Consider the following 25,291-nt stretch of genomic DNA (forward strand, 5'->3'; position numbering starts at 1 on the left):
AAAATTCCATTCAAAATTAGTTGGAGTCTACCTCCTTCAACCTCCTCCCGCATGGTTGAGTTTGAGCTTTGACATACACAAATTTAATATCTCATATGTAGCTTTAAAAAAATTTAAGAAATACTAAATTAATAATGTTGAAATGTTCTCCTATCATATATTGATTTATCAACTCTACACTGACATATCTACCAACAACAACAACAAAAATATATATATATATTGACACAATTAAAAATATACATATTATTTACACATTTTCTTTGTTATTATGAACCAATTGGATCAACTTTTTCCTCAACTTTGTTTATCAGCAATACTATTGAATATTAACTAACATACGATGATTTTAGTAATTGTCAATAAAAATAGATAGAAACGGTAAACTTGTTCAACTATTCAATAAGAAGAGAAAAATGTAAAAACCACATTGGCAAAACAACTATCCATGTGCTAGAGAAAGGTATACGTATAAAGTGCAAGGAGAATTAGAAAACCAACAAGAAGACAGCATACTTGGTTAAACTTTTAAAATTCAATTCATTCTTTAGGATGTTCATTGATTTGAAAAGTGATTTATTTTAGCAATAACCAATTCGATTTAATTATTAATTTGTTTGACAAATTTTTATATAATATAAATCAATTTTAATATCAAATCCAATTTAATAACGGTGGGTTTGAATTGGATTATATTTAAATTTGAGTTCTTTAGATTTTAAAATTTTAAACATTAATTATGTAGTTAAGCATTAAATTTTAATTTTTTTTACTTAAGTAAAATAACCAAATGGTTTATTAAAATCTTTTAAAATTTGTTAGAATAAAAAAAACACAATTAATTAAAATGATATATTAATTTAAACTAACTATTTTAACTAAATAATGCAAATCCATATAAAAATTAAATAAAATTAGAACAACAATAATTTTCTAATCATTTTTTGAAATATGTTTTTCTTAATTATTTATATTTTTAATTTGGTTGAGTTTAGTTTGGTTTAATAAAATTTTATCTTTTAAAAAATATCCATACAAAGACAGTGTAAATTTTAAATGTCTGAAACCGAATAAATTCAATTACTATACATAATGGATCCAAAAAAATTGGATTGGATTGATTGATTCGATTAATTGATTTTTTGAACACCCATACAGCCCATTAAACCTCATCATGGGTTGAAAAATTGTAAAAAACTCATAAATCCTTTTTTTTCAATTTTTAATTTTTGAAGCTAATTGAATCCAAAACCTATGAAATAACTTATCAAAACAAGTTATCAAAGCCTCAATGACCCTTCAAGAGCATCGTGCCATTGGTCCACCTCCGGATTTATATATAAAATTTTAGATCTTGGATCTGAATTCAGTGCTATCTCTGTTGCTTGGGTTCCAATGAACGTTAATAGACTAGCCCATTTAGTTTCCAGACGGAGTCTTTTGAATTGTCACACTCCAATCCTTTTGTATCTTGATCAGTTTCATGAGGCTGTTTAGCAGGTAAGAGGCTTCGATGTCTCTACCTGACTGGGTTTCCTAATGTATCTTGCATTTTTTTTTTTGGTTAATACAACATCCCTTTTAGTAAATAAAAAAAAAAAAAAACATTTATCAAAACAAGTTGAGTTGGATTGGATTTGATTAATAAGCTTCGTTGAGTTAATTGATTTTTTTGCACAACTTGCTCTTCTTAAACCTCATCATAGGCTTGGAAAAACTGTAGAAAATTCATAAATCATAACATATTGTTTTGTATGAAGTATCTATTTCCACGACCTGTGATGAATTAATTTTTTTATCGAAATTATTAAATAATTATATTTGATATTAAAATCAACATCCAAATTTGGAAAGTATATAACAGCTTTACTTCGAAATTAGTTAAAAAATACATAAATTCAAAATTAGAAACAAGTATATTATTTTTTTTAAACAAAAAATTATTACCATAAATCAGTAATAATGTATCAAATTTAAATTTAATATATTTTTTTTTTTATTCACCATTGAATTTCAATTTCATCAGTTGGTGGAGATATTGATTTAAATTACGATCGAACTGACAATTTATATGATATTGTTTTTTTTTTTTTTAAATGAAGTATTAATTAAACGGATATATGAGAATAAAGAGAGCAAAACTCGGAGGAAACTATGCACTTTTCTCCAACTCTAATTTATTAAATTTTTTATTTTTATTTTTTAAAAATTAAAATAATAAATAAATAAAGAAGTGAAATTAGAGTCAACAACAATCTTCGGTGGCAAACTCGAATTGGATTGGACAAAGTTCCCATTTGGAAGCGATCCTTTAAAACGTACCCACTGCGAGTCCAAAAGCTGACGTCTAAGTGGCAGTCTCTGGGCAGTTAAGGTAAGGTCAAAGCCTTTGTATCAGATCCAGCCCAGCCCATCTTCCATTAAAAAAGTTGAAAAAAAAAAAAAAAACAAAACAAAAAGAGGAAGAAAATTCTTCACTAGACCGCGGGATTCCAGGAATGGAAAGGTAACGGGAAGAAAGAAAGAAGTAGGACTTGGGACGCGTAGCCGGCACTAATACCCAGCCGCTACCAAACACGACTTCTTCGATCACTCTTTGCTCTTCCTTTTGCTTCCCACGGCGTCGTTTTCCCTCGTTTGCCCTTCCTCTTCCTCGTCCTCTGTAAGCTTTGCACTTTGTTCTCATTCTCTGTTCTCTCTGTGGTCTCTGAGTCGGTCGCATTTTATCTACTATGCATTATTTGACGTTTTGGCATCGCTTTCAATGTCCAAACTGTCTTTTTTTTTGTATTCTTCTATATATTTTATTTTTCAACAATTTATTTTTGTTAATATTAATTTCGTTACAGGATTATCTTTAACCGAGGCAGAATGGCTCTTCGTTTTGAGGTAGGAAACTTCTACCTATGGAAAAATAAAAATAAACAAAGAAGAAGAAAAAAGAGGATTTTTAAACTCATTTTGTGTGTAATATATTAGAATGAAATGAAAAATGAAAGAAATAGCGAAGATTATTAATGGTAAAGTGTAGGGGATTCTGTTTTTAACTATTTCATGGAATTATATTGGCACTTATAGAGCTTAATTGTTAGCTAATTTGACATATTCATTCTTTTGCTGTTTGTTTTATTTATTTCTTTTTACGTCTCTCGTTTATTCAAGGCAATTTTTTATGTTAATTTTTTTTGTTAAATTGTGACTCGGTGGTGAACGGGAAAAAGAAAAGGAAGAAATTTTTTTCTTTTATTTTCTAGTCTTTGAAGATGTCCTAATCAAAGTTTGTATGTTTATTTTTATTTATTTATTTATTTTAATTGCACGGTGTCACTGTCATTGCTGCTATTTTTCTCGCTATGTGGAAGACATGCTCAATGTGCTTCCTTAATGATCTAAATTACCTGATGGGGATGTTTTTGGCCGAGATATTGATTTGGAAGTTGATTGTGTTTTACTTATTTAGGTTCTGGGGAGGTTTAATCGTGCTCGTGCAGCGAATCTCACACTGCCTCACTTTTTGTGTCAGACACCTCTTTTCATGCCCGTTGGAACTCAAGGTTAGAGTTTTATTAGCAGATAGCAACTAAAAAGGTGTGTCCTTATGTTGCTACTTTTGCTTTTAGATGCTAGTTAAACCAAAAGTTACATCATCAAGTTAGTTTTCAATTTTGATACCCACTTTTCTATTTTGAGCCTTCACTAATCACTAAGACTTGGAGCTCAGTTATCATACAATTAAATTATTATGTCATGTGTCAATTGTGAATCATATTATTACACCACTTATGTTGGCAGGCATATATGTGCAACGGTGCACTTCCACTTATGTTGTGTAATTTACATTCTATGACACTACTAAGGTTTTCCCAACTGATCATAGGGACAATAAAGGGGTTAACAACCAACCAGCTTGAGGAGATCGGTTGCCAGATAATACTTGGGAACACATATCATTTGGCACTTCGTCCTACTTCCGAGCTTATTGATGAATTAGGGGGTCTGCACAAATTTATGAACTGGCCAAGAGCATTGCTTACTGACTCCGGTGGCTTTCAGATGGTTGTCTTCTAAGATTTTAATTATATTGCAGTATCTTATTACTTTTTGGATTTATTATTTGTTATTCACACAGTTTTATATCGTTTTCGTTTCTTTTATCACTTTCATACACCTACCCTTACTCCTTGGACACTATAAGAGTCCAGCATTTTTATTTTATTTCTGATTGTATTCTATAATACACATTCTTACCATTTTCTTTGTATTGCCATTATTATGATCATCATTAGTATAAAAATTATCATTACTGATTGATTTTTGTTGTTCTTGTTCTTATTATCCAATCCATAAAGATTTCGTTATGAAGTATAACATGTGATATATTAATGCTTCTTATTTTGGATTATGATTTCATCTTATTAAACTCTGTACTCTGTTTTTCTTTTGGTTGGTTACTTTCTGAGCATATAATTTCATGAAGTCTATTTTCCTAGTTTATTAGTCTATGCAGCTAAAGCTCCAAATTTACTGTGGTGATGGTTTTCAGGTATCATTATTGCATTTAGCTGATATCACTGAAAAGGGTGTAACGTTTCAGGTATTTTTCTTAAGATGTAACCCAAATTTCTGAATCATATTGTCTTGAATAGATGAAGTTCTGGTGTTGATGTTTTCAATTGCCAAGATATTTTCTCCAAAAATCTTCCTGTAGAAGAAAACTTAAGAATATAAACAATTTTGTTCATAATGTTGAAAGCAACCACCCATGCATATATCCATTGTATTTTCTCATCTTGTTTTGGCATGTATAGTAGTTGATCTCAACCATCTGGATTCAGCAATTGCTATATTGTGAAGAGATGCTTTATTGAGATTGTGAAGATGATAATTCTTTTTGCTGTTGCTGTATATACAGCTTTCTACTATGATTTCTGCTGCTTTTATGAGGAACTGAAGTAAGTGTGGATTTGCTTGTAACTAATAATTTTCTTCCTCCAGTCGCCAGTTGATGGAAAACCAATGCTCTTGACGCCTGAGGAATCGATTCAAATCCAAGTAGGCTGACTAATTCGTTTATTTATTTGGTAATCTGGGAAATACTTTTTTTATTTGATGAATTACTAAGTTTCTGCCAAGTGGGTTGGATCATATCATGTAATTTCTCTGTACTATGTCAAACTTGCCATAAAGGAGAGAATGTATTCTTTGGGATTTTAAAATATATCTTACAGAGGTAATTTACCACTATGAGTTGTAAATTTTTTATTACTTCCAAAAGGTAATTCTCAACCTTAGCGATTACTCTTTTTTAGGGCTTTCTTGGGCACTTACTCTTCTCCAATTTTTGCTTGATGTTATTCATCCAAGATCCACTGCATTTTTAAATTTTCAGTTATAGTTTTCTGAACTTCTCTAGCTTGGTATTGATCCTGCTGAGATACAAATTGCTTTCCTTAAAAGCTATATCAGAATTGTAAATGGCAGTAGATTATAGCTGTTAGCATGTTAAACGTGTTCTAGAAATTAGAGAGGTCAAAAAGTTTTTTGTTTTTGCTGAGACAATTACTTGAAACTGAAGTTTATATAAATTTTGACATTTTAACTTTGGAAACTTCTGCTGGCATCATTATACCATTTTAAATTTTGTTACTCCAGTCTACCCAATTGAAAAGAGATAAGTGTTCAGATGGTAGTTTTAAAGTCTCCTCAAATTATCTCCTTTGTTGAGATATTTAACAATCTCACACAAGTGCAAACAATACAGTCAAAATAAGCGGGGAAAAGGAAAACAGAAGAAAAGTAGAGGGACTACCAAGAGACCAACAGTTTATCAATGTTGTACATGTTGCGTGCATGTTCAAAGAAAAACATACTTTAAGTGGAATTATTGTTGAATGGAATAAGCTCCTTATATCTGCTTTACTTTTTTCAAAAGGGAGTAATTTCTAATATTAATTTTTGGTTTTACGATTAAAAGTTGGCCAATAATTAGAAATCCTAGGAAAAAAAAAAAAAAAAATTCCTATGTACAATTAGGATATGGATTTACTTGTAGTGACTTCTGTCTGAAAATCTCATGAAACTTATGCTTTTCCAATGATTTTTGCAGAACAGAATTGGAGCAGATATTATAATGGCTCTTGATGATGTAGTCAAAACCACCATTACTGGTCCAAGAATTGAGGAGGCCATGTATCGCACTCTACGATGGATAGACAGATGTATAGCAGGTAACATATATGTATTTTCAAGTGTAACCTATGTTTCTAACATGTATAGATTCCCGATACATATAAAAAGTTAATATATATAGATATGGGTATATGATCAACTGAAGGTTCTATGCAAGTAGTACTAAACTAATGCTTAAGATTGGTGGAGTAATTCCTTATACTTAGATGCTGAGTTGAGTCTGGAGTTAGAACTTAGTAGTTACTCTAGGAATTTCTTATAGCTGATCAATACATTATGTAATACTTTAAAAGAGTTTAAGGATATTCCAACTTCTTTTGATTATGTTAGAGTTAGAGGGATATTAATCATATGATGTAGAATTTTTAGTTTAGTTTTTGAGTAGATTTGGATTTCTTATCCTGTTAATTTTTTGAAAATTTTTATATCACTAATAATAGTAATGTTTTGTAAATCAGAATTAAATATGTCTATATTTTGGATGATTTCCTACTTCTTTGGTCTCCTTGGTTCCTCATTTATGGATCTTATAAAAATTTTATTATGTTTGAATTCATTTTCTGTCAGATAAGCTAGTTCCATGGACAGCTCAAGTGCTGACTTTTAATAATAATTCTTTATTGTCTCAATACTTTTTATTCAGCTGCTGTGCTGATTTTTGCTGCATGGTTTTGTGTAATCAGCTCACAAGAGGCCAAATGAGCAAAACTTATTTGGTATTGTACAAGGTGGTTTGGATCCTGTATTGAGGTGAGCTTCAACATACACTATAATCTCCTTTTGATTTCTTTTTTTTTTCTATACATTTCCCAAATGTTCTTACTTTCTTCTTATTCTTCTTCTTCTTCTTCTTATTTCTTTCCTTTTTTTTTTTTTTTTTTTTTTTTTTGGGCCTTCCATGTTGCAACTTACTTGAATCAGAGATATTTGTGTTAGAGGCTTGGTAGATCGGAATTTGCCCGGGTATGCTTCTAGTTTGTCACCTAGTTAAAAGCTTACATCCAACACTCAATCATCTATGCAAAACTAAGCAGCAGTTATACTTGGTTTCTCACAACGTATGTTCTGATATATATGGTTTTTTTAAGAGAATTATTTCAAAACTCTTTTTCTGCTGAAATATGTTGATGAATGGACCTGAATATATATATATTTTTTTAATGCAAAAAAGAAGATGCTTCCTTTTTATACTTTCCATTTTCTTTACACTTCTAGTTTATTAGTGAATGGCATGTGCATAGGGTTGGTCCTTAGCATTTTCTAATATATTTAATTACTCTTTTCAATATATATATATGCTTAATTACTTAATTAATTTTGCTTTAAGGTTAAAAGTATGCATTTGAAGCTTCCCCCTGCTTTTGAACGTCTACTTAAAAAAAATGTTTCCACATCTCTGAATTGAGTCATTTCTATATAATTAATTTGTATCTTCTATGATATAGCATATAAGTAAATGTCCTACTTTTGTTTTGCATCACATCCAATGGCTCATGCAAAATCTCTAGTCATTTTTCAAACTTACCATGGTTGTTCAAGATTGAACTCAGTATGCAGTTAATTTTTACATTGCTGTGTTGTTAATTTCTGCCACTAGCAATAATTTTTGCCACTAGCAAGAAGCTCAATTAACAAAATTTTCTTCTGTTACAGCTATGCCATTGGTGGTCTTGCAGGTGGTGAAGATAAAGATTCATTTTGGCGTGTTGTTGCCCAGTGCACTGCTGCATTACCTGAGGATAAACCACGATATGTTATGGTACTACTGACTTATCATTCAGTCTTTTGACCGGTTTTTCCTTCTGTTAACTGTGTGGTTCTCCCTGTTTCTGATATTCTGGATGTCATGAAATCTACTGGCAATTATTTTCAGGGTGTTGGTTATCCACTGGATATTGTAGTTTGCAGCGCCTTGGGTGCTGACATGTACGACTGTGTTTATCCAACCCGTACAGCTCGCTTTGGCACAGCTCTTGTAACAGAGGTAAGGGCTTCTTGATAATTTTATTTCACTTTGTAATATTATTTGTAATGTCTTCTTGAAATGTGTTCACGGGGAGATATGCTGCCCCCCCCCCCCCCCCCCCCCCCCCCCCTCCCCTCCTTCCTTTTTTTTTGTTTTTTGGATCTTTATGTGTAAATAATTCATACAGGGAGTATTGAAACTAAAACACAATGTGATGGCTGATGATACTCGCCCAATTGATCCTACGTGTGCTTGTATGGTATGCATGTAATGGACTACTCATTTTGAAATATTTTACATATGTAACTAGTACAATATTTATCTGCTTCTTTATGCCTCGTGTACTGTAGGTGTGCAAAAATTATACTAGAGCCTACATTCATTGCCTTGTTACAAAAGATGCTATGGGCTCTCAGCTTCTATCATATCACAACCTGTTTTACATGATGAAGGTCCTCATACAATTTTTTATTTTTAGCTCAGTTTTTCACCTGATAATTGATCTCCTCTGTGTAATTCTTTTTTCTTTTTCTTTTTTATTTATTTTTTTATTTCCGTAATTGCAGCTTAGCAGAGACTTACACTCCTCAATAATCGAAGGAAGATTTCCACAGTATGTTTTCGTTTTGCTTTTACTATTTATGTTAAATGGGCGAACTTGTTTGCTATTCCTTATGTGATACATATGCCATCATTATCTTCAGTATAAAATATAGAAGTCTGTTCATTAACCAATAAGTGCATTTTTGAAGGACATTTTGACATCTGGATATGGGCTGTGTATGATAACATTGCTACTAAGAATGTATGTCACCTTTACCATGTTTTAATACAATTCTGACATCTATGTTAATCTTTTTTGTAGGTTCGTGTGCGATTTTCTGCGGAAGATGGTAGTCCTTTATGCCTTTTTCTCTCTTTGTCACATTCACCATGTGATAAGTGTAGTTACGGGCATCTTTGTTTACTTGAGGGAGCTGAGTTGTTGGGGTCAGGGGATGAGTGGTTCCATGATTGTGTTTGTCAGTATTCGGTAGATTGGAATGACCTCTTTTCCTTGGTTAATATATTAGTAAATGCGTCTAATTTTTAAGCTATTTGAGTAACATTAATTTTAAAGGAGAAATAGATTTCTGTGTTGAATGAACTGTTCTGAAATTTGTTTATAACTTTGGTGTCCTTGTGTTGGACAAGTTGTCCTCTCCATCACATCTGAAATGGTACATATGAATTTAATATCGTTTGCCAAATTTATATTTTATATGCCTGTTCATTTGCATAATTGTTGAAACAGAAACTTGGTAAAACTTTTGCCATAAAGTTTTTGAACTTTCTAATCTTCTTGTTGCCTTGTAGTTCCCTAAAGGCGATGTCCCTGAATGGGTCTGCAATGCCATGGAGGTTGCTGGAATTGATATATCTTCATGCTGTGCTCCATTTATTTCATCCCAAGAGTAAAGTTAGATAATAACACTGGATACAGAAATGTAATGTAGCTAATACAAAGTTTTACGAGGTGGTTTACACGGAACAGGTATCAGATATCGACGGTAGGTAACAGCTTAGGCAGCATAAATTTTGTAGTCCATATGCTGCTCAATTATTACACTGAGGATGATTTTGCCCTCAAATTTTGTTTGTGTTGATTGATTTGCCATTACAAGATAAGATTTTGTAATTCATTGCATTGGAATCAAGATTCCCTTTCAATTTTATTCCGACTTCGTTGTTTGTGACTTGTGTATTCTTTAAACTCTTGATTGATTAATATTTTTAATTAATCTTAAGCTTATGGGACTACTGCTTCCTTTGCCGTCAATTTTAAGCTTAAAGAATTGATGGTAACTTCGTATGGTAACAGAACTTTATGTCTAACTGGCAGGTTGGAGCAACGTTATTTTGCTCTATGTAAATTGTTGGATGCCACAGCTTAGCTTGAAACACATATTTTGGGTCTATTTTCAAATTACCTTTTTAAGGATTGACGATGAGTTTTAAAGTTGAATACAGTTAACAAACTTATGCAGAAATTCTTGCACATTTTAAATTTGTTTTCAACGGGAACAAACAAGTTGGTGCACTTGCAGGAACCAGACAGCAACTCAGATGATTGTCATGTAGACATTTTGAGGCTGTTCAGCTGTGACTGTGACAGAAACCATGTGGCTTTCTGGATGTAGGTAAATAGCCCTACTATGCAGTGGGTTTTTTGTTTTGTTGTGACATGGAAAGAAAAGGACGGTGGGAGAAGTTCATATTAGAAAAATCCTGGTTTTCAAATTGAGCTAGATGGAAAAACAATAGTGGGTGATCAATAAAAATTACCAGCTCAATAAGTTGGGATTTCTAGTGGTAAAAAATCTCAAAATGGCTGGTGGGTCCAGATCAAGTTGAGAATTAATGGCAAAGATTGTTTACTGAATCCAAGATTTTTTTTTCTTCTTTTACTAGCGTGAAATAAGAATTCCTTTTGTGTTAAATGGTTTAAACCATTAGAATATTTGAATTCCTAGTGATATTGTCATTCTCTAGATAGAAGAATGCAGAACAAAGTTCAAGTAATATCCTATTTCCTTTTCAAACCTGTCCATCAAGATACAGACACTTTTCGATATACAAAAGCAAGCATAAAGTAAAAGCAAATAAATAAAAAAATACTTTCCCTAAAAAGGTTCCATATTCCTCTCTCTCTCACTCTCTCTCTCTCTCTCATAGACTAGCTTCCATAACCTCCCAAGTCTAAATTTTCATTTGCTTTATTATTGTTGACAAAAATAAAGATACCTCATTGATTTAATTGGTCTAATTCTTGACGACATACAGACCACCCTATGCTATAAGAGAGCTATACCCATTTCTTTTTCCCTCAGCTGCAGGGTATGAAGGAAAAAGAAAAAAAAAAAAAAAAAAAAACTCAAGGAAATTGCATAAAAAATATGTTTGTTACCCATAATACCTATGAAAATTATCATACTTAGCATAGCATCCATCCATCAAGTGTAGCCTTTTTTTTTTCTTTTTTTTTTTTTTTAAAGGGTCCAAAAGCAATTTTTTTTTTTTTTAACAAAAAATGGGAACTTCCCTTCTAAATTTGGATTCTGATAAGCCCTATTTATAAGTGCCATAAATTTATTGAACAATAATTGATTGGGGTTCTGATTTATTTACGCATTGATGTGATTTGGATTGTGACTACAAGGGATTTGCTTTGCCTTTTTAGTTAAAAAGAAATAGACGTATTACCAAAAAGCTTTTCTTCTTCCTCCCTCCACTGTTATTATCTACTTAATAAGCTAAATTTGATAAAAATTAATGAGTAGCTTGGTAAGGGATATGGATCTATCCATTTCTATCTTGTAATAATATGATCGATTTTATTAATGCTATACCAAGTCGTACCCTTTTCTAGTATCTTCCAGTTTTTCCATACTTTATGGGATTTTTAATTTATATTTATTTTTTTGTTATTGAATTAGGAAAAAAAAAAGGAGGAGATGCTAAATTGTGAACCAGAATATTATTCCACGTGTAGTTTCAATCTAGGACGAAAATTTTGTGGGGAAAAAAAAGGAAAGAATATTCGTCTTTAGGATTAAATAACTTCAAAATTATGTTAAAGGAGAGAAGTAAGCTAATTTTCTTAATGTATAATTAATTGCATTATCTTTTATAGACTACCTAAACCAATAGCCACTACACGTTTTGTTTTTTTAAATAGTAGAAATTTTGGTTGGTATGGCTCACTAAAAAAGTGGTTGCAGTATTCTTTTTGTATTGATTAAATTAATAAGAGAGGCTATATAAATTATTGGAATGGCGTTCTAGAACTGTCACTACGCGAAAATTGATATCTAGCGACACTTATTTAGCGACGCTATGAAACAAACACGTCTGAAAAAACAAAACCGCGACTCTGAGGTTAATGCGTCAGTAAAAATTCAATAAATATACGACGTACTATATAGATTGTGCGTCGCCTGTTCTCTCCTCCACTTTTTTTTTTTAGTTCTTTTAATTAATCTTAATTTAACAACAAATAATCCATAAAGATATTAGAGCAACATAACTGAGGTTGATTTTTTTTTTTTTTCGTTTTTGTTACACGTTTAACAGGCGACCCACAGGCGACGCACCAATAAGATTGTGCGTCGCCTGTTCTTTTTTTTTTTTCAATTTTTTTGTTTAAACATTTAAAAAAAAATCAAAATAGGACCATAACAAAAATTGAACCCAGGACCTCTTACACTCTCAAGAAATCACCACACCACTAGGCCAAATCACTTATATGTACTAATACAGCAAAAATTGGCTAATATAGTGTTAGGCGACGCATTATTCAAACAATGCGTCGCCAAATACAAGAACAAGCGACGCATTCTTCAACAAATGCGTCGCCTGTTCTTTTTTTTTTTCAATTTTTTTGTTTAAACATTTAAAAAAAATAAAATCAAAATAAGACCAATTGAACCCAGGACCTCATTCACTCTCAGAAAATCACCACACCACTAGGTCAAATCACTTATATGTACTAATACAACAAAAATTGGCTAATAGAGTGTTAGGCGACGCATTATTGAAACAATGCGTCGCCAAATACAAAAACAGGCGACGTATTCCACAACAAATGCGTCGCCTGTTCTTTTTTTTTTTTTCAATTTTTTTGTTTAAAGATTTAAAAAAAATAAAATCAAAATAGGACCATAACAAAAATTGAACCCAAGACCTCATACACTCTCAGGAAATAACCACACCACTAGGCCAAATCACTTATATGTACTAATACAGCAAAAATTGGCTAATATAGTGTTAGGCGACGCATTATTCAAACAATGCGTCGCCAAATACAAGAACAGGCGACGCATTCCTCAACAAATGCGTCGCCTGTTCTTTTTTTTTCCAATTTTTTTGTTTAAACATTTAAAAAAAATTAATGCGTCGCCTGTTCTTTTTTTTTCCAATTTTTTTGTTTAAACATTTAAAAAAAATAAAATCAAAATAAGACCATAACAAGAATTGAACCTAGGACCTCATTCACTCTCAAAAAATCACCACACCACTAGGCCAAATCACTTATATGTAATAATACAACAAAAATTGGCTAATAGAGTGTTAGGCGACACATTATTGAAACAATGCGTCACCAAATACAAGAACAGGCGACGTATTCCTCAACAAATGCGTCGCCTGTTCTTTTTTTTTTTTCAATTTTTTTGTTTAAACATTTAAAAAAAATAAAATCAAAATAAGACCATAACAAAAATTGAACCCAAGACCTCATACACTCTTAGAAAATAACCACACCACTAGGCCAAATCACTTATATGTACTAATATAGCAAAAATTTGCTAATATAGTGTTAGGCGACGCATTATTGAATCAATGCGTCGCCAAATACAAGAACAGGCGACGCATTCCTCAACAAATGCGTCGCCTGTTCTTTTTTTTTTTTCAATTTTTTTGTTTAAACATTTAAAAAAAATAAAATCAAAATAAGACCATAACAAGAATTGAACCTAGGATCTCATTCACTCTCAGAAAATCACCACACCACTAGACCAAATCACTTATATGTAATAATACAACAAAAATTGGCTAATAGAGTGTTAGGCGACGCATTATTGAAACAATGCGTCGCCAAATACAAGAACAGGCGACGTATTCCTCAACAAATGCGTCGCCTGTTCTTTTTTTTTTTTTTCAATTTTTTTGTTTAAAGATTTAAAAAAAATAAAATCAAAATAGGACCATAACAAGAATTGAACCCAAGACCTCATACACTCTCAGGAAATAACCACACCACTAGGCCAAATCACTTATATGTACTAATACAGCAAAAATTGGCTAATATAGTGTTAGGCGACGCATTATTCAAACAATGCGTCGCCAAATACAAGAACAGGCGACGCATTCTTCAACAAATGCGTCGCCTGTTCTTTTTTTTTTCAATTTTTTTGTTTAAACATTTAAAAAAAATAAAATCAAAATAAGACCATAACAAAAATTGAACCCAAGACCTCATACACTCTTAGAAAATAACCACACCACTAGGCCAAATCACTTATATGTACTAATACAGCAAAAATTTGCTAATATAGTGTTAGGCGACGCATTATTGAATCAATGCGTCGCCAAATACAAGAACAGGCGACGCATTCCTCAACAAATGCGTCGCCTGTTCTTTTTTTTTTTTCAATTTTTTTGTTTAAACATTTAAAAAAAATAAAATCAAAATAAGACCATAACAAGAATTGAACCTAGGACCTCATTCACTCTCAGAAAATCACCACACCACTAGGCCAAATCACTTATATGTAATAATACAACAAAAATTGGCTAATAGAGTGTTAGGCGACGCATTATTGAAACAATGCGTCGCCAAATACAAGAACAGGCGACGTATTCCTCAACAAATGCGTCGCCTGTTCTTTTTTTTTTTTTTCAATTTTTTTGTTTAAAGATTTAAAAAAAATAAAATCAAAATAGGACCATAACAAGAATTGAACCCAAGACCTCATACACTCTCAGGAAATAACCACACCACCAGGCCAAATCACTTATATGTACTAATACAGCAAAAATTGGCTAATATAGTGTTAGGCGACGCATTATTCAAACAATGCGTCGCCAAATACAAGAACAGGCGACGCATTCCTCAACAAATGCGTCGCCTGTTCTTTTTTTTTTCAATTTTTTTGTTTAAACATTTAAAAAAAATTTTTTTGTTTAAACATTTAAAAAAAATAAAATCAAAATAAGACCATAACAAGAATTGAACCCAGGACCTCATTCACTCTCAGAAAATCACCACACCACTAGGCCAAATCACTTATATGTAATAATACAACAAAAATTGGCTAATAGAGTGTTAGGCGACGCATTATTGAAACAATGCGTCGCCAAATACAGGCGACGTATTCCTCAACAAATGCGTCGCCTGTTTTTTTTTTTTTTTTCAATTTTTTTGTTTAAAGATTTAAAAAAAATAAAATCAAAATAGGACCATAACAAGAATTGAACCCAAGACCTCATACACTCTCAGGAAATAACCACACCACTAGGCCAAATCACTTATATGTACTAATACAGCAAAAATTGGCTAATATAGTGTTAGGCGACGCATTATTGAATCAATGCGTCGCCAAATACAAGAACAGGCGACGCATTCCTCAACAAATGCGTCGCCTGTTCTTTTTTTTTTAAATTTTTTTGTTTAAACATTTAAAAAAAATAAAATCAAAATAAGACCATAACAAAAATTGAACCCAGGACCTCATTCACTCTCAGAAAATCACCACACCACTAGGCCAAATCACTTATATGTAATAATACAACAAAAATTGGCTAATAGAGTGTTAGGCGACGCATTATTGAAACAATGCGTCGCCAAATACAAGAACAGGCGACGCATTCCTCAACAAATGCGTCGCCTGTTCTTTTTTTTTTTCAATTTTTTTTTTAAACATTTAAAAAAAAAAAATCAAAATAGGACCATAACAACAATTGAACCCAGGACCTCTTACACTCTCAAGAAATCACCATACCACTAGGCCAAATCACTTATATGTACTAATACAGCAAAAATTGGCTAATATAGTGTTAGGCGACGCATTATTCAAACAATGCGTCGCCAAATACAAGAACAGGCGACGCATTCCTCAACAAATGCGTCGCCTGTTTTTTTTTTTTTTTCAATTTTTTTGTTTAAACATTTAAAAAAAATAAAATCAAAATAAGACCATAACAAGAATTGAACCCAGAACCTCATTCACTCTCAGAAAATCACCACACCACTAGGCCAAATCACTTATATGTACTAATACAGCAAAAAGTGGCTAATATAGTGTTAGGCGACGCATTATTCAAACAATGCGTCGCCAAATACAAGAACAGGCGACGCATTCCTCAACAAATGCGTCGCCTGTTTTTTTTTTTTTTTTCAATTTTTTTGTTTAAACATTTAAAAAAAATAAAATCAAAATAAGACCATAACAAGAATTGAACCCAGAACCTCATTCACTCTCAGAAAATCACCACACCACTAGGCCAAATCACTTATATGTAATAATACAACAAAAATTGGCTAATAGAGTGTTAGGCGACGCATTATTGAAACAATGCGTCGCCAAATACAAGAACAGGCGACGTATTCCTCAACAAATGCGTCGCCTGTTCTTTTTTTTTTTTCAATTTTTTTGTTTAAACATTTTAAAAAAATAAAATCAAAATAAGACCATAACAAGAATTGAACCCAGGACCTCATTCACTCTCAGAAAATCACCACACCACTAGGCCAAATCACTTATATATACTAATACAACAAAAATTTGCTAATAGAGTGTTAGGCGACGCATTATTGAAACAATGCGTCGCCAAATACAAGAACAGGCGACGTATTCCTCAACTAATGCGTCGCCTGTTCTTTTTTTTTTTTCAATTTTTTTGTTTAAACATTTAAAAAAAATAAAATCAAAATAAGACCATAACAAGAATTGAACCCAGGACCTCATTCACTCTCAGAAAATCACCACACCACTAGGCCAAATCACTTATATATACTAATACAACAAAAATTGGCTAATAGAGTGTTAGGCGACGCATTATTGAAACAATGCGTCGCCAAATACAAGAACAGGCGACGTATTCCTCAACAAATGCGTCGCCTGTTCTTTTTTTTTTTCAATTTTTTTGTTTAAACATTTAAAAAAAATAAAATCAAAATAGGACCATAACAAGAATTCAACCCAAGACCTCATACACTCTCAGGAAATAACCACACCACTAGGCCAAATCACTTATATGTACTAATACAGCAAAAATTGGCTAATATAATGTTAGGCGACGCATTATTCAAACAATGCGTCGCCAAATACAAGAACAGGCGACGCATTCCTCAACAAATGCGTCGCCTGTTCCTTTTTTTTTTTTTCAATTTTTTTGTTTAAACATTTAAAAAAAATAAAATCAAAATTGGACCATAACAAGAATTGAACCCATGACCTCATACACTCTCAGGAAATCACCACACCACTAGGCCAAATCACTTATATGTACTAATATAGCAAATATTGGCTAATATAGTGTTAGGCGACGCATTATTGAATCAATGCGTCGCCAAATACAAGAACAGGCGACGCATTCCTCAACAAATGCGTCGCCTATTCCTTTTTTTTTTAAAATTTTTTTTAAACATTTAAAAAAAATAAAATCAAAATAGGACCATAACAAGAATTGAACCCAAGACCTCCTACACTCTCAAGAAATCACCACACCACAGGCAATCCTTCTTGAAGAGAATACGTTGCCTATTCTCTCAATTAACAAAAACAAAAATTTTGAAAGACATGCAAATTTTATAATGAATAAAGGTGTACTTGAAAAACAGAAAAATAAACAGCAATCTTCGATATTTTGCTTCGCATTTTTAAGAAATATTTTCAGTTTTTATTTGTAGTTGAAAAATAAAAATATTAATCAAAGAAAAAAAATGCAATTGGGAGAAAAGGCGCGTTCTTGCCATTTTTTGAAAATTTTTGGCGCGTTTTTAAATTTTTACGCGCTCCTTTAAATCCATTTTTTCTTTTTTAAAACTACATCAAGTACACCACCTAATCGATATTAGATTTGGAAGCAATCTAAGAGAGACTTGAAGAGTGAGATATTCCAGGTTTCATTTTTCATTTGCCTACGTTGTCGTCGGCCGAGAAGCTAGATTTCTCTTTGTCGCCCTCGTGATTTTTTGGTTTTCTTCTTTCTTTATCTCCGTCGTTTAGGTGAGTTTCTTTTTTCTTAACATGAGGTGGGTTGTTTTTTTTTTTTTTTTTTTTTCATTTTAACTGCAGCTTAGGTTCATTGGGTTTTATTAATCTTGCTTTTTTAGAAATTATGTTTGTGATATTGCTTGACATTATTTTGCTAAGTTCAACAAGTATTTTGTGTTGAAGATTAACTTGAATCAAGATGGTCTATTGTTTTAACTTCACCACAACATCGTACGGTTGTTGAAGAAGATGTTCTTGGAGATACAAAGATGGCTCACAATCCATTTGTCATATAGTTGCTAAGTGTCGATGAAAATGATAATGAGGATGAATGTGAGAGTGACTATGTTTGTAATGACTATGAGGGGAGAAATGTGATTCGTTAAATCTTAAGAACAATGGTAATATTTTTTAAATTTTCATTTATACTAAATTACAAATTTAATAATGATTAATATTTTATTTATTTTGCATAAGTGCATGCTAATAACTTTTTTAATGTTTCCATATGCAGTATGAGGATGTAATATCGTCAACAAGAGGTCAACTTCCATCTCAATGAATATGCATTCATGGAAGTTTAATTAATATTAAATTTGTTATGAAAAATACAATAGCTTACAAATTATGTAAAAATATATCAATGTGATGATATTTAATTTATTTGATAATTAATTTGTTATGACAAAATATTTATTTAAAATTTTTGTATTCTATTTATTTTGGATGAAGCTAGTTTTCATTTTTTTGTATTTTAATTATTTTTATATTTTTACTATTTTAATCACTTTTCACAAAATTTAAAAAAATTAAAAAAAAAAGAAGGGGCGACGCATTAAGAAATAATGCGTCGCTAAAAGTGTCGATCCGTCGTTAAATAGGCGACTCTATTAATGCGTCTCTAAATAGGCAATTCTACTAATGCGTCGCTAAATAGTCAACTCTATTAATGCGTCACTAAATGGGCGACTCTATTAATGCGTCGCTAAATAGTCACTTTATTAATGCGTCGCTAAATAGACGACTCTACTAATGCGTCGCTAAATAGTAAAATGCGTCGCTAAATAGGCGACACTAATAATGGGTCTCTAAATAGTCAATGCGTCGCTAAATAGGCGACTCTATTAATGCGTCGCTAAAAGTAAATATGAGTCGCTAAAAAGTCAAAGATAGGCGACTCTTATAATGCGTCGCTTGTTGTCTTATAGATTTAGCGACAAGACATTAGGCGACACCGTGCGATACGTCGTTATTTATTTTGTGCGACGCATTTATTGCGTCAGTTATCAACGCGATTCTAGTAGTGTGTATACTATTTGACAAACTTTAGAAACTAAAATTAATTAGAGTTGAGAATCTCGGTAATTCATACTTCCATTTTGCGGATCGTCCAATCTTGACAAGAAAGTGATAAAATAAAATAAAACGCTCAAGATTATTCAGAGTTTCAAAATTCAAAAAGAGAACTTTATTTTATTTATTATTAGTAGTACATGTGTCAATTTTTGTCTATCAAACTTTATATACTTTAAGCGATATACGATAATATTATAGCAAAACAGATAATAATATAAAATATAAACACATAAAATATTTTATAATTTATAAAATGATTAAAAAAAAAAAAAAAGGGTGAAGAGATTATTAATACTTTCTTTATTGGATTCTTGTCTACCTTTCTTAAAAACCCAAACAGAGTCGCTTATTAAAAATTGTGTTACATAAATTTATTATGCATTTTGGGGCATTAATGAATCAATGATTAGAGAGTGGAGAATCAATCTAGGGTTTTTCAAAAAAAGGATTAATTGGCCAAATTAAGAAATCTAAAAAAATAAAATTAATAAAATAATAGAAAAAAAAAAAAAAAGGTACATAGGACATGGAAAAGATGCGCGTATCACTTCCTACCATTTCAAAGAAGACAAAAACGAGGGAACACAATTTGATGACTTAAAAAAGCATAAAATGTGGGAAGGTTCTGGGCAAAAATCCATGAGGTCTCATTCTTTAATCTCTGATGCAATAAATAAATATACAAAAATATTTGTCCAATCAGAGTCTGACAGCTGTAGGCGGTGAAATTTACTGGTAGGTGCAGTCTCTGCAGCATTGCTCTGATATGGCAGCAGAAGAACAGCGACCCACATCCACACAGAAAAACACAGAGATAAACAGAAGTCAGCGACATCAAGTAATGGGTTTCCATACTCCTATCATCTTTCACCACCTTCTCTCTTAGGTGTCCAAGATGCATAATATATTTGCTACCAAATTTTGTGCATGTTGGATTTTTTAGGGAACCAATTCCTTTTATTTTTTGTTTTTTTTCTAATCCTCACTCTTAGATGATAGTTTTTAGTGTTAATTTGTGTACGTCTCTATATTTATGATTTTGCAGTATGATTGAGTTCTTATTTAGATGATAGTGGAATTTCAACCTCTGTTATTTGGGTTAGATTCTAAATTTTTTCTAACCATTTGTTAGTAGTGTTACATACTATACTTTGTATAGATAATTGATTTCTTGTGAACTATTTTAATTTTTATTTTCGGTTATATATTAATGTGATAAGTATTATGGGTGATGATGTTCTATTAAATATTTAAATGAAAATATAATTGAATAAGTGACAACTGTTAGCATTGTCATACTTTTTGTATATGAGAATCATTGTATGCCAGATTGTCAGCCCCCAATGTTTTTTTATTTTATTTTACTGTTTTATTGTAGGTATATGTATAAAAATCATATATGTTAAAATAATAGGGCTATTTTGAAGTATAAAAATAAAAAATAGCATTAGAAACTTGTATTTTTAAAGTTTACTAAAAATTGCAATTAATTGATTGGTGCGTTTACTAAAAAAAAATATATGATTGGAATATAATTATTTTAACAATTTTTGGAAAAGGTAAATATATAATTACATTATAGAGATCATTGTCCCATTTTTAGATAATATCATTGCCCAATTTTTAGATAATATCTTTTCCCAATTTTTAGGCTATCTAAGGTTAAAATATATCAATAGCCATCAAATTTTTTTCTCCACCTTCTTCATCTTGTCCAAAATCTGCCAACTCAAACAAATTAATCTCATACAACCATCACACTATCCAATTTCCATTAGTGAAAATTTATAGAAAGTATCATAGTATTCTGGAGAGAAAATACATTCAAGTTAAAATCTGAAAGTTACTTATTTCTTTGCTAAGAAGTAAGAAGACAAGGTCATTCTTACACATGATTGTTTGCTCTCTCTCAATCATAAATGCTTACTTTACAAGGTTTCGATTGTTAAATATATATATATATATATATTTTATAGCTCTTATATTTTATTTAAATATATTTTGTTATTTACCATTAGCATGTTTGTTGTTTGTTTTTAATTTTAATTATTATAATGCCTACCAGAAAATATCAATTGTGTATGACAAACTTTGAAAAAAAAAAAAAAAGGAGAAAAATTGAAGAGCTAATTCAACATATATATGTAATTATTGAGAAAAATTGAAGAGCTAATTCAACCTATATATCTATATATATAATTAATTAATTAAGGCTCTATTTTTTTTTTTCCTCTCGTCAACGGTTTCTTTACGAGTTTAGCCGGTCCTGACTGTACGAACATGTAAATTAGTCACATCATCATTCTAGCGGATATATATTAACTGTCAATTGAAGGGCCAAGAAGTTAGGAAAAAAAAAATGTTTTGGTGATAATTAGTTTGCATGACCTATCAATTGAAGTTTGAGTGATGATTAGGTCTTAATTAAAGTACAAATGTATTTAGGACCACCATTTGACGCCTTAATTCGAAATCCGAGTTTTATGAGATAAAACCAGATATTCTTCTGAAAATCTGAGAAATTCTAGGGCACTTGGTAATCATAACCCAAGTAGAATTATATAGGGACATATCATGACTGGGATTCGCAGCCAAAGCAAAGCTCATGCATAGGAGGTGACTTGGGGTAATCATTTTGACAGCTTTCATGATTTTACCCCATGCTTTTAAAACTAATTACTTTACCCCAAATTCTGAAGCTAATTTATTCATAATGACTAGACTACAAAAAAATAAACACTTTGGTGTGTGTATATATATATATATATATATATATCAATATATAGTCTTATTCTATTCTAGTGGACGATGTTTGTAGATGAAGCAAATTAACTCCTTTGTCTAAGAGTTCAATACCGTATACTTTCTCTATGAGATTGAAATACATCATCATTATCTTAAAAAGGTGGTTTTGATTACTTCTCTCTCTCTCTCTCTCTCTCTCTCTTTTCTATTTTTTTCATCCTAGCTTGGCTTGGTTACCTCTTAGAATGGTTAACATTGTAGGGTATGCTTTTGCAAACTTTTTTGACTCTCGGCCACTTTATTTCAAGAGCGTGGTCTGGACTCTGGAGAAACAAAATATTGAAAAACAAAGATAGGCAAGGAAGAAAGGCTTTTTCCTTTCACAAAATCTCCCACTTGGGTTAAATAGTTTATGCTTCAATTGGGTCAGCTCAGAAGGCTTTTCCATCATACAGCTTATCATTCCCCTTTGTTCTCTGCACAAAACAACTCGCTTTTGACACTGTTTGTGAGACTAGCTGTACAAAGGCAAAAAGAGAGATTTTTGAAACTTATTTGAGGTGTCACAGTGTTGAATCTGCTAAAGTTCTCCAATCCAGTACCTCATGAAGAGGTTCAGTAGCTCAGATTCCTTGGGTGCTCTTATCTCCATCTGCCCACCAAAAGGTAAACAAAACATTTATGAAATAAATTCTTGTAGATTCAACCATCATGACCACAATGTTCAATATATATATATATATATATATTTTAAATCCCCTGTAAATAGATTCTCCATGATTTTGATGACAGAACAACATTGAAAACTCTGTACCCTCTTTACTATTTTCAGTTTCCAAAGAATTTTCAGTTCATCTAGGCCAATAAATGGTTTCTTGTGCATGTGGTGGTTTTATTATTTTCTTGGGTTCTTAGGGAAATTTTTATGACTTCAACATTCATTTTCTCAGTCTCCTTACCCTTTCCTGGGAAACAAACAGAGGTTGAGTCAACAGCTTTTTCCTACTCTGGAAAGTCATATTTATTTCACTTTCTGATTGACAAACAGATCATGCAGGCCTTGTTAATATTGAGGAGAGAAAAGTAAAAGAAAGTCATGGTTATAGCAAAGAATTCCAGGCAATGTTGGACAGTTTAGACCAAGAAGACTCTGTGGAAGAATTCACTGGCAAGAAAAGGAGATTAAGCTCTGATCAAGTTAAGGCCCTCGAGAGGAACTTTGAGATTGAAAACAAGTTAGAGCCAGAGAGAAAAGCTAAATTAGCAGAGGAATTGGGCTTGCAACCAAGGCAAGTAGCTATTTGGTTCCAAAACCGAAGAGCTCGTTGGAAGACTAAGCAATTGGAGAGAGATTACAACCTCTTGAAAACCAACTATGACGCTCTGAATATCAACTATGAAAATCTTCGGCAACAAAATGAAGCTCTAAATGAAAAGGTACTATTATTAGAAAACATCCCATTTTTAATGCAAACCCAGAAAGCTATAAACCAAAATAATATATGAAATATAATATATACACCTTTTTTAATCCCTTTTCTGATTTGGATTGTTTGGAGGTAATTTTTAATTTTTGCAGATTAGACAGTTGAAAGCAAAAGTATGCAGAGAGAGTGCAGAGAGCAATCCATCTGTCAAAGAAGAAGAATCACCAACTTCGAGGTGTGAGATCGAAAGCAGTACAGCTTTGGATCACAGAAAGAACAGTGATGTTCAGGACAATAGCGACAAGACAGGATCTGAAATGTATGGAAATATGAAGCTGTTCAAAGATGGGTCATCTGATAGTGATTCAAATGGAATTATCATCATGAAGGAAGAGAGCAACGCTAACTTCTCCCTTGGACTTAATGGGTCATTTTCTTCATCAAATTCAGCAACAACAAATTGGTTTCAGATTTCAGAATCCAGACCATCATCATTCCACCCAGTTAAAGTTTGTCAAACCCAGTTCATGAGGATGGAAGAGAATGGTCTTTTTAGTAATGAAGAGTCTTGCAATTTCTTTTCAGTAGATCAAGCTCCAACCCTCCATTGGTACTTCCCTGAGCAGTAAAAATAAATAAATAAATAAATAGTTTGAACGTTAAGTTTATGAGTGTTTTTTTTTTTTTTTTTTCCTACTTAAGAATATTAAAAATAGTTAAATTTTTGTAATGTAGAGAATCAGAGTGCCTCGATGCCATAGTTAAAGCTCAATTAGTCATTGGAGACAAAAAAATAAAAAGGGAAGTTCTGAGAAATTCCACAAAAATCACAGCTCTATAAAATATGTTTATTTTTAAAAAAGAAAAATAAGTATCAAACTATATAATTTCTTGCTTGTTTACATCCCAACTTTTTTTTTTTTTACATGCATCAAACTATATAATTTCTTTCTCAAAAGAAATTTGGAAAACTAGAGAAATCATTTTTCTGTTTATCCTATTAATTTGATAAAGAGATGTCGACAGGTCTCCATAAACTCTTCACATAAAGGGGAGCCAGTTGGCCCCTCTTCTTTCTGTTTTCATTTTTCTCTTCTTCTTTTCTGACTGATTGGAGCCAATAGGTCCCATGTGGTTGGTGAAAAAGAATAGGCTGACATATATCTATCAAATTGAATTTACATTTTGCAATGTTACAGCAAGAGCTATATTTTTCTTTTTCTTTTTCTTTTGTTTTTTTTTTTGGTACCACTTCCTATAGGTAAAGGAAACTACTCCGCAACAAAGACTCCGGTTTTTCAAGTTTCCTTGTTTTTGACTATTTTATGAAAGTAGTGACTGCCTAAACTACGAAACCACAAATCCATGGGGTGAAATTCCAATACAAAGTCACAATTTTCTCAAATAATAATTTTATTTTTTTGAAAGTAAACAATGATCCTTATAATTGGAATAGTCTAATCCCAATATTCTTAAGAAAACTATCCACCAAGAAAAAATATGTTCTTTAAGGAAAACTACAAAACTACTTAAATCATAAAAGAGATTAATGCTAAAGGTATAAAATGTTTACTGAAATATTTACAAATGTCCAGTTGTTATTATTTTGTCATTTAAAAATTCCTTTATACATAATTAAATTATATTAATATTTCAATAAATAAAAAAATAACAAATAATATTTAGTACACTTTTTAGTATTTATTTTATTATTATTAAAATTATTTAAATTTATAGTATGAAAAAGTATAGACATTGTCACTAAACTATTCCCAAATAAATTTGATATTTATAATGTTATGCTTATCAAGGTTTAAAATATCTGATATTTTTTTGAAATTTTTTATTTT

At 31.5% G+C, this 25,291-nt stretch overlaps 2 protein-coding genes across 8 annotated transcripts; both read left to right on the top strand.

Moving 5' to 3' along the window:
- Positions 1-2,436: 2,436 nt before the first annotated feature.
- LOC107420738 (uncharacterized) lies at positions 2,437-9,886 on the top strand. Of its 5 annotated transcripts, none has more exons than XR_007241703.2 (16): positions 2,438-2,662; positions 2,850-2,889; positions 3,461-3,554; positions 3,878-4,056; positions 4,544-4,594; positions 4,996-5,052; positions 6,107-6,227; positions 6,873-6,939; positions 7,111-7,152; positions 7,843-7,948; positions 8,063-8,173; positions 8,343-8,422; positions 8,506-8,607; positions 8,722-8,768; positions 9,021-9,048; positions 9,512-9,575. XR_007241703.2 is itself a non-coding variant. In XM_048476377.2 (16 exons), the coding sequence occupies exons 2-16, from the start codon at positions 2,872-2,874 to the stop codon at positions 9,611-9,613; spliced, it is 1,197 nt and encodes a 398-aa protein (XP_048332334.2). In that variant the 5' UTR covers positions 2,443-2,662; positions 2,850-2,871; the 3' UTR covers positions 9,614-9,886. The 5 variants fall into 5 exon arrangements, 4 of the variants coding, with proteins under 4 accessions (XP_048332335.2, XP_048332333.2, XP_048332334.2 ...); XM_048476377.2 differs by having other exon boundaries at positions 2,443-2,662; positions 8,343-8,414; positions 9,512-9,886; XM_048476376.2 differs by having other exon boundaries at positions 2,439-2,662; positions 8,343-8,414; positions 9,021-9,886.
- Positions 9,887-22,070: 12,184 nt separating this feature from the next.
- Positions 22,071-24,104, top strand: LOC107420758 (homeobox-leucine zipper protein ATHB-6). Of its 3 annotated transcripts, XM_048474975.2 has the most exons (4): positions 22,159-22,174; positions 22,276-22,680; positions 23,063-23,451; positions 23,594-24,104. In XM_048474975.2, the coding sequence occupies exons 2-4, from the start codon at positions 22,620-22,622 to the stop codon at positions 24,068-24,070; spliced, it is 927 nt and encodes a 308-aa protein (XP_048330932.1). In that variant the 5' UTR covers positions 22,159-22,174; positions 22,276-22,619; the 3' UTR covers positions 24,071-24,104. The 3 variants fall into 3 exon arrangements, with proteins under 3 accessions (XP_015885283.1, XP_015885281.1, XP_048330932.1); XM_016029797.4 differs by having other exon boundaries at positions 22,071-22,680; positions 23,072-23,451; XM_016029795.4 differs by having other exon boundaries at positions 22,073-22,680.
- Positions 24,105-25,291: the final 1,187 nt, after the last annotated feature.

The sequence above is a fragment of the Ziziphus jujuba genome, chromosome 5 (genome assembly GCF_031755915.1).
Source record: "Ziziphus jujuba cultivar Dongzao chromosome 5, ASM3175591v1".
Classification (NCBI taxonomy): domain Eukaryota; kingdom Viridiplantae; phylum Streptophyta; class Magnoliopsida; order Rosales; family Rhamnaceae; genus Ziziphus; species Ziziphus jujuba.

Excerpts from the sequence above, each read along its gene's own strand:
- LOC107420738 (XM_048476376.2), top strand. Across the intron at positions 7,153-7,842 it reads GTAGATCGGAATTTGCCCGG|CTATGCCATTGGTGGTCTTG; the intron begins GTATGCTTCTAG and ends CTTCTGTTACAG. Across the intron at positions 8,415-8,505 it reads ATCCTACGTGTGCTTGTATG|GTGTGCAAAAATTATACTAG; the intron begins GTATGCATGTAA and ends CGTGTACTGTAG.
- LOC107420758 (XM_016029795.4), top strand. The coding sequence starts at position 22,620 with ATGAAGAGGTTCAGTAGCTCAGATTCCTTGGGTGCTCTTATCTCCATC. Across the intron at positions 22,681-23,062 it reads CTCCATCTGCCCACCAAAAG|ATCATGCAGGCCTTGTTAAT; the intron begins GTAAACAAAACA and ends ATTGACAAACAG. Across the intron at positions 23,452-23,593 it reads ATGAAGCTCTAAATGAAAAG|ATTAGACAGTTGAAAGCAAA; the intron begins GTACTATTATTA and ends TAATTTTTGCAG.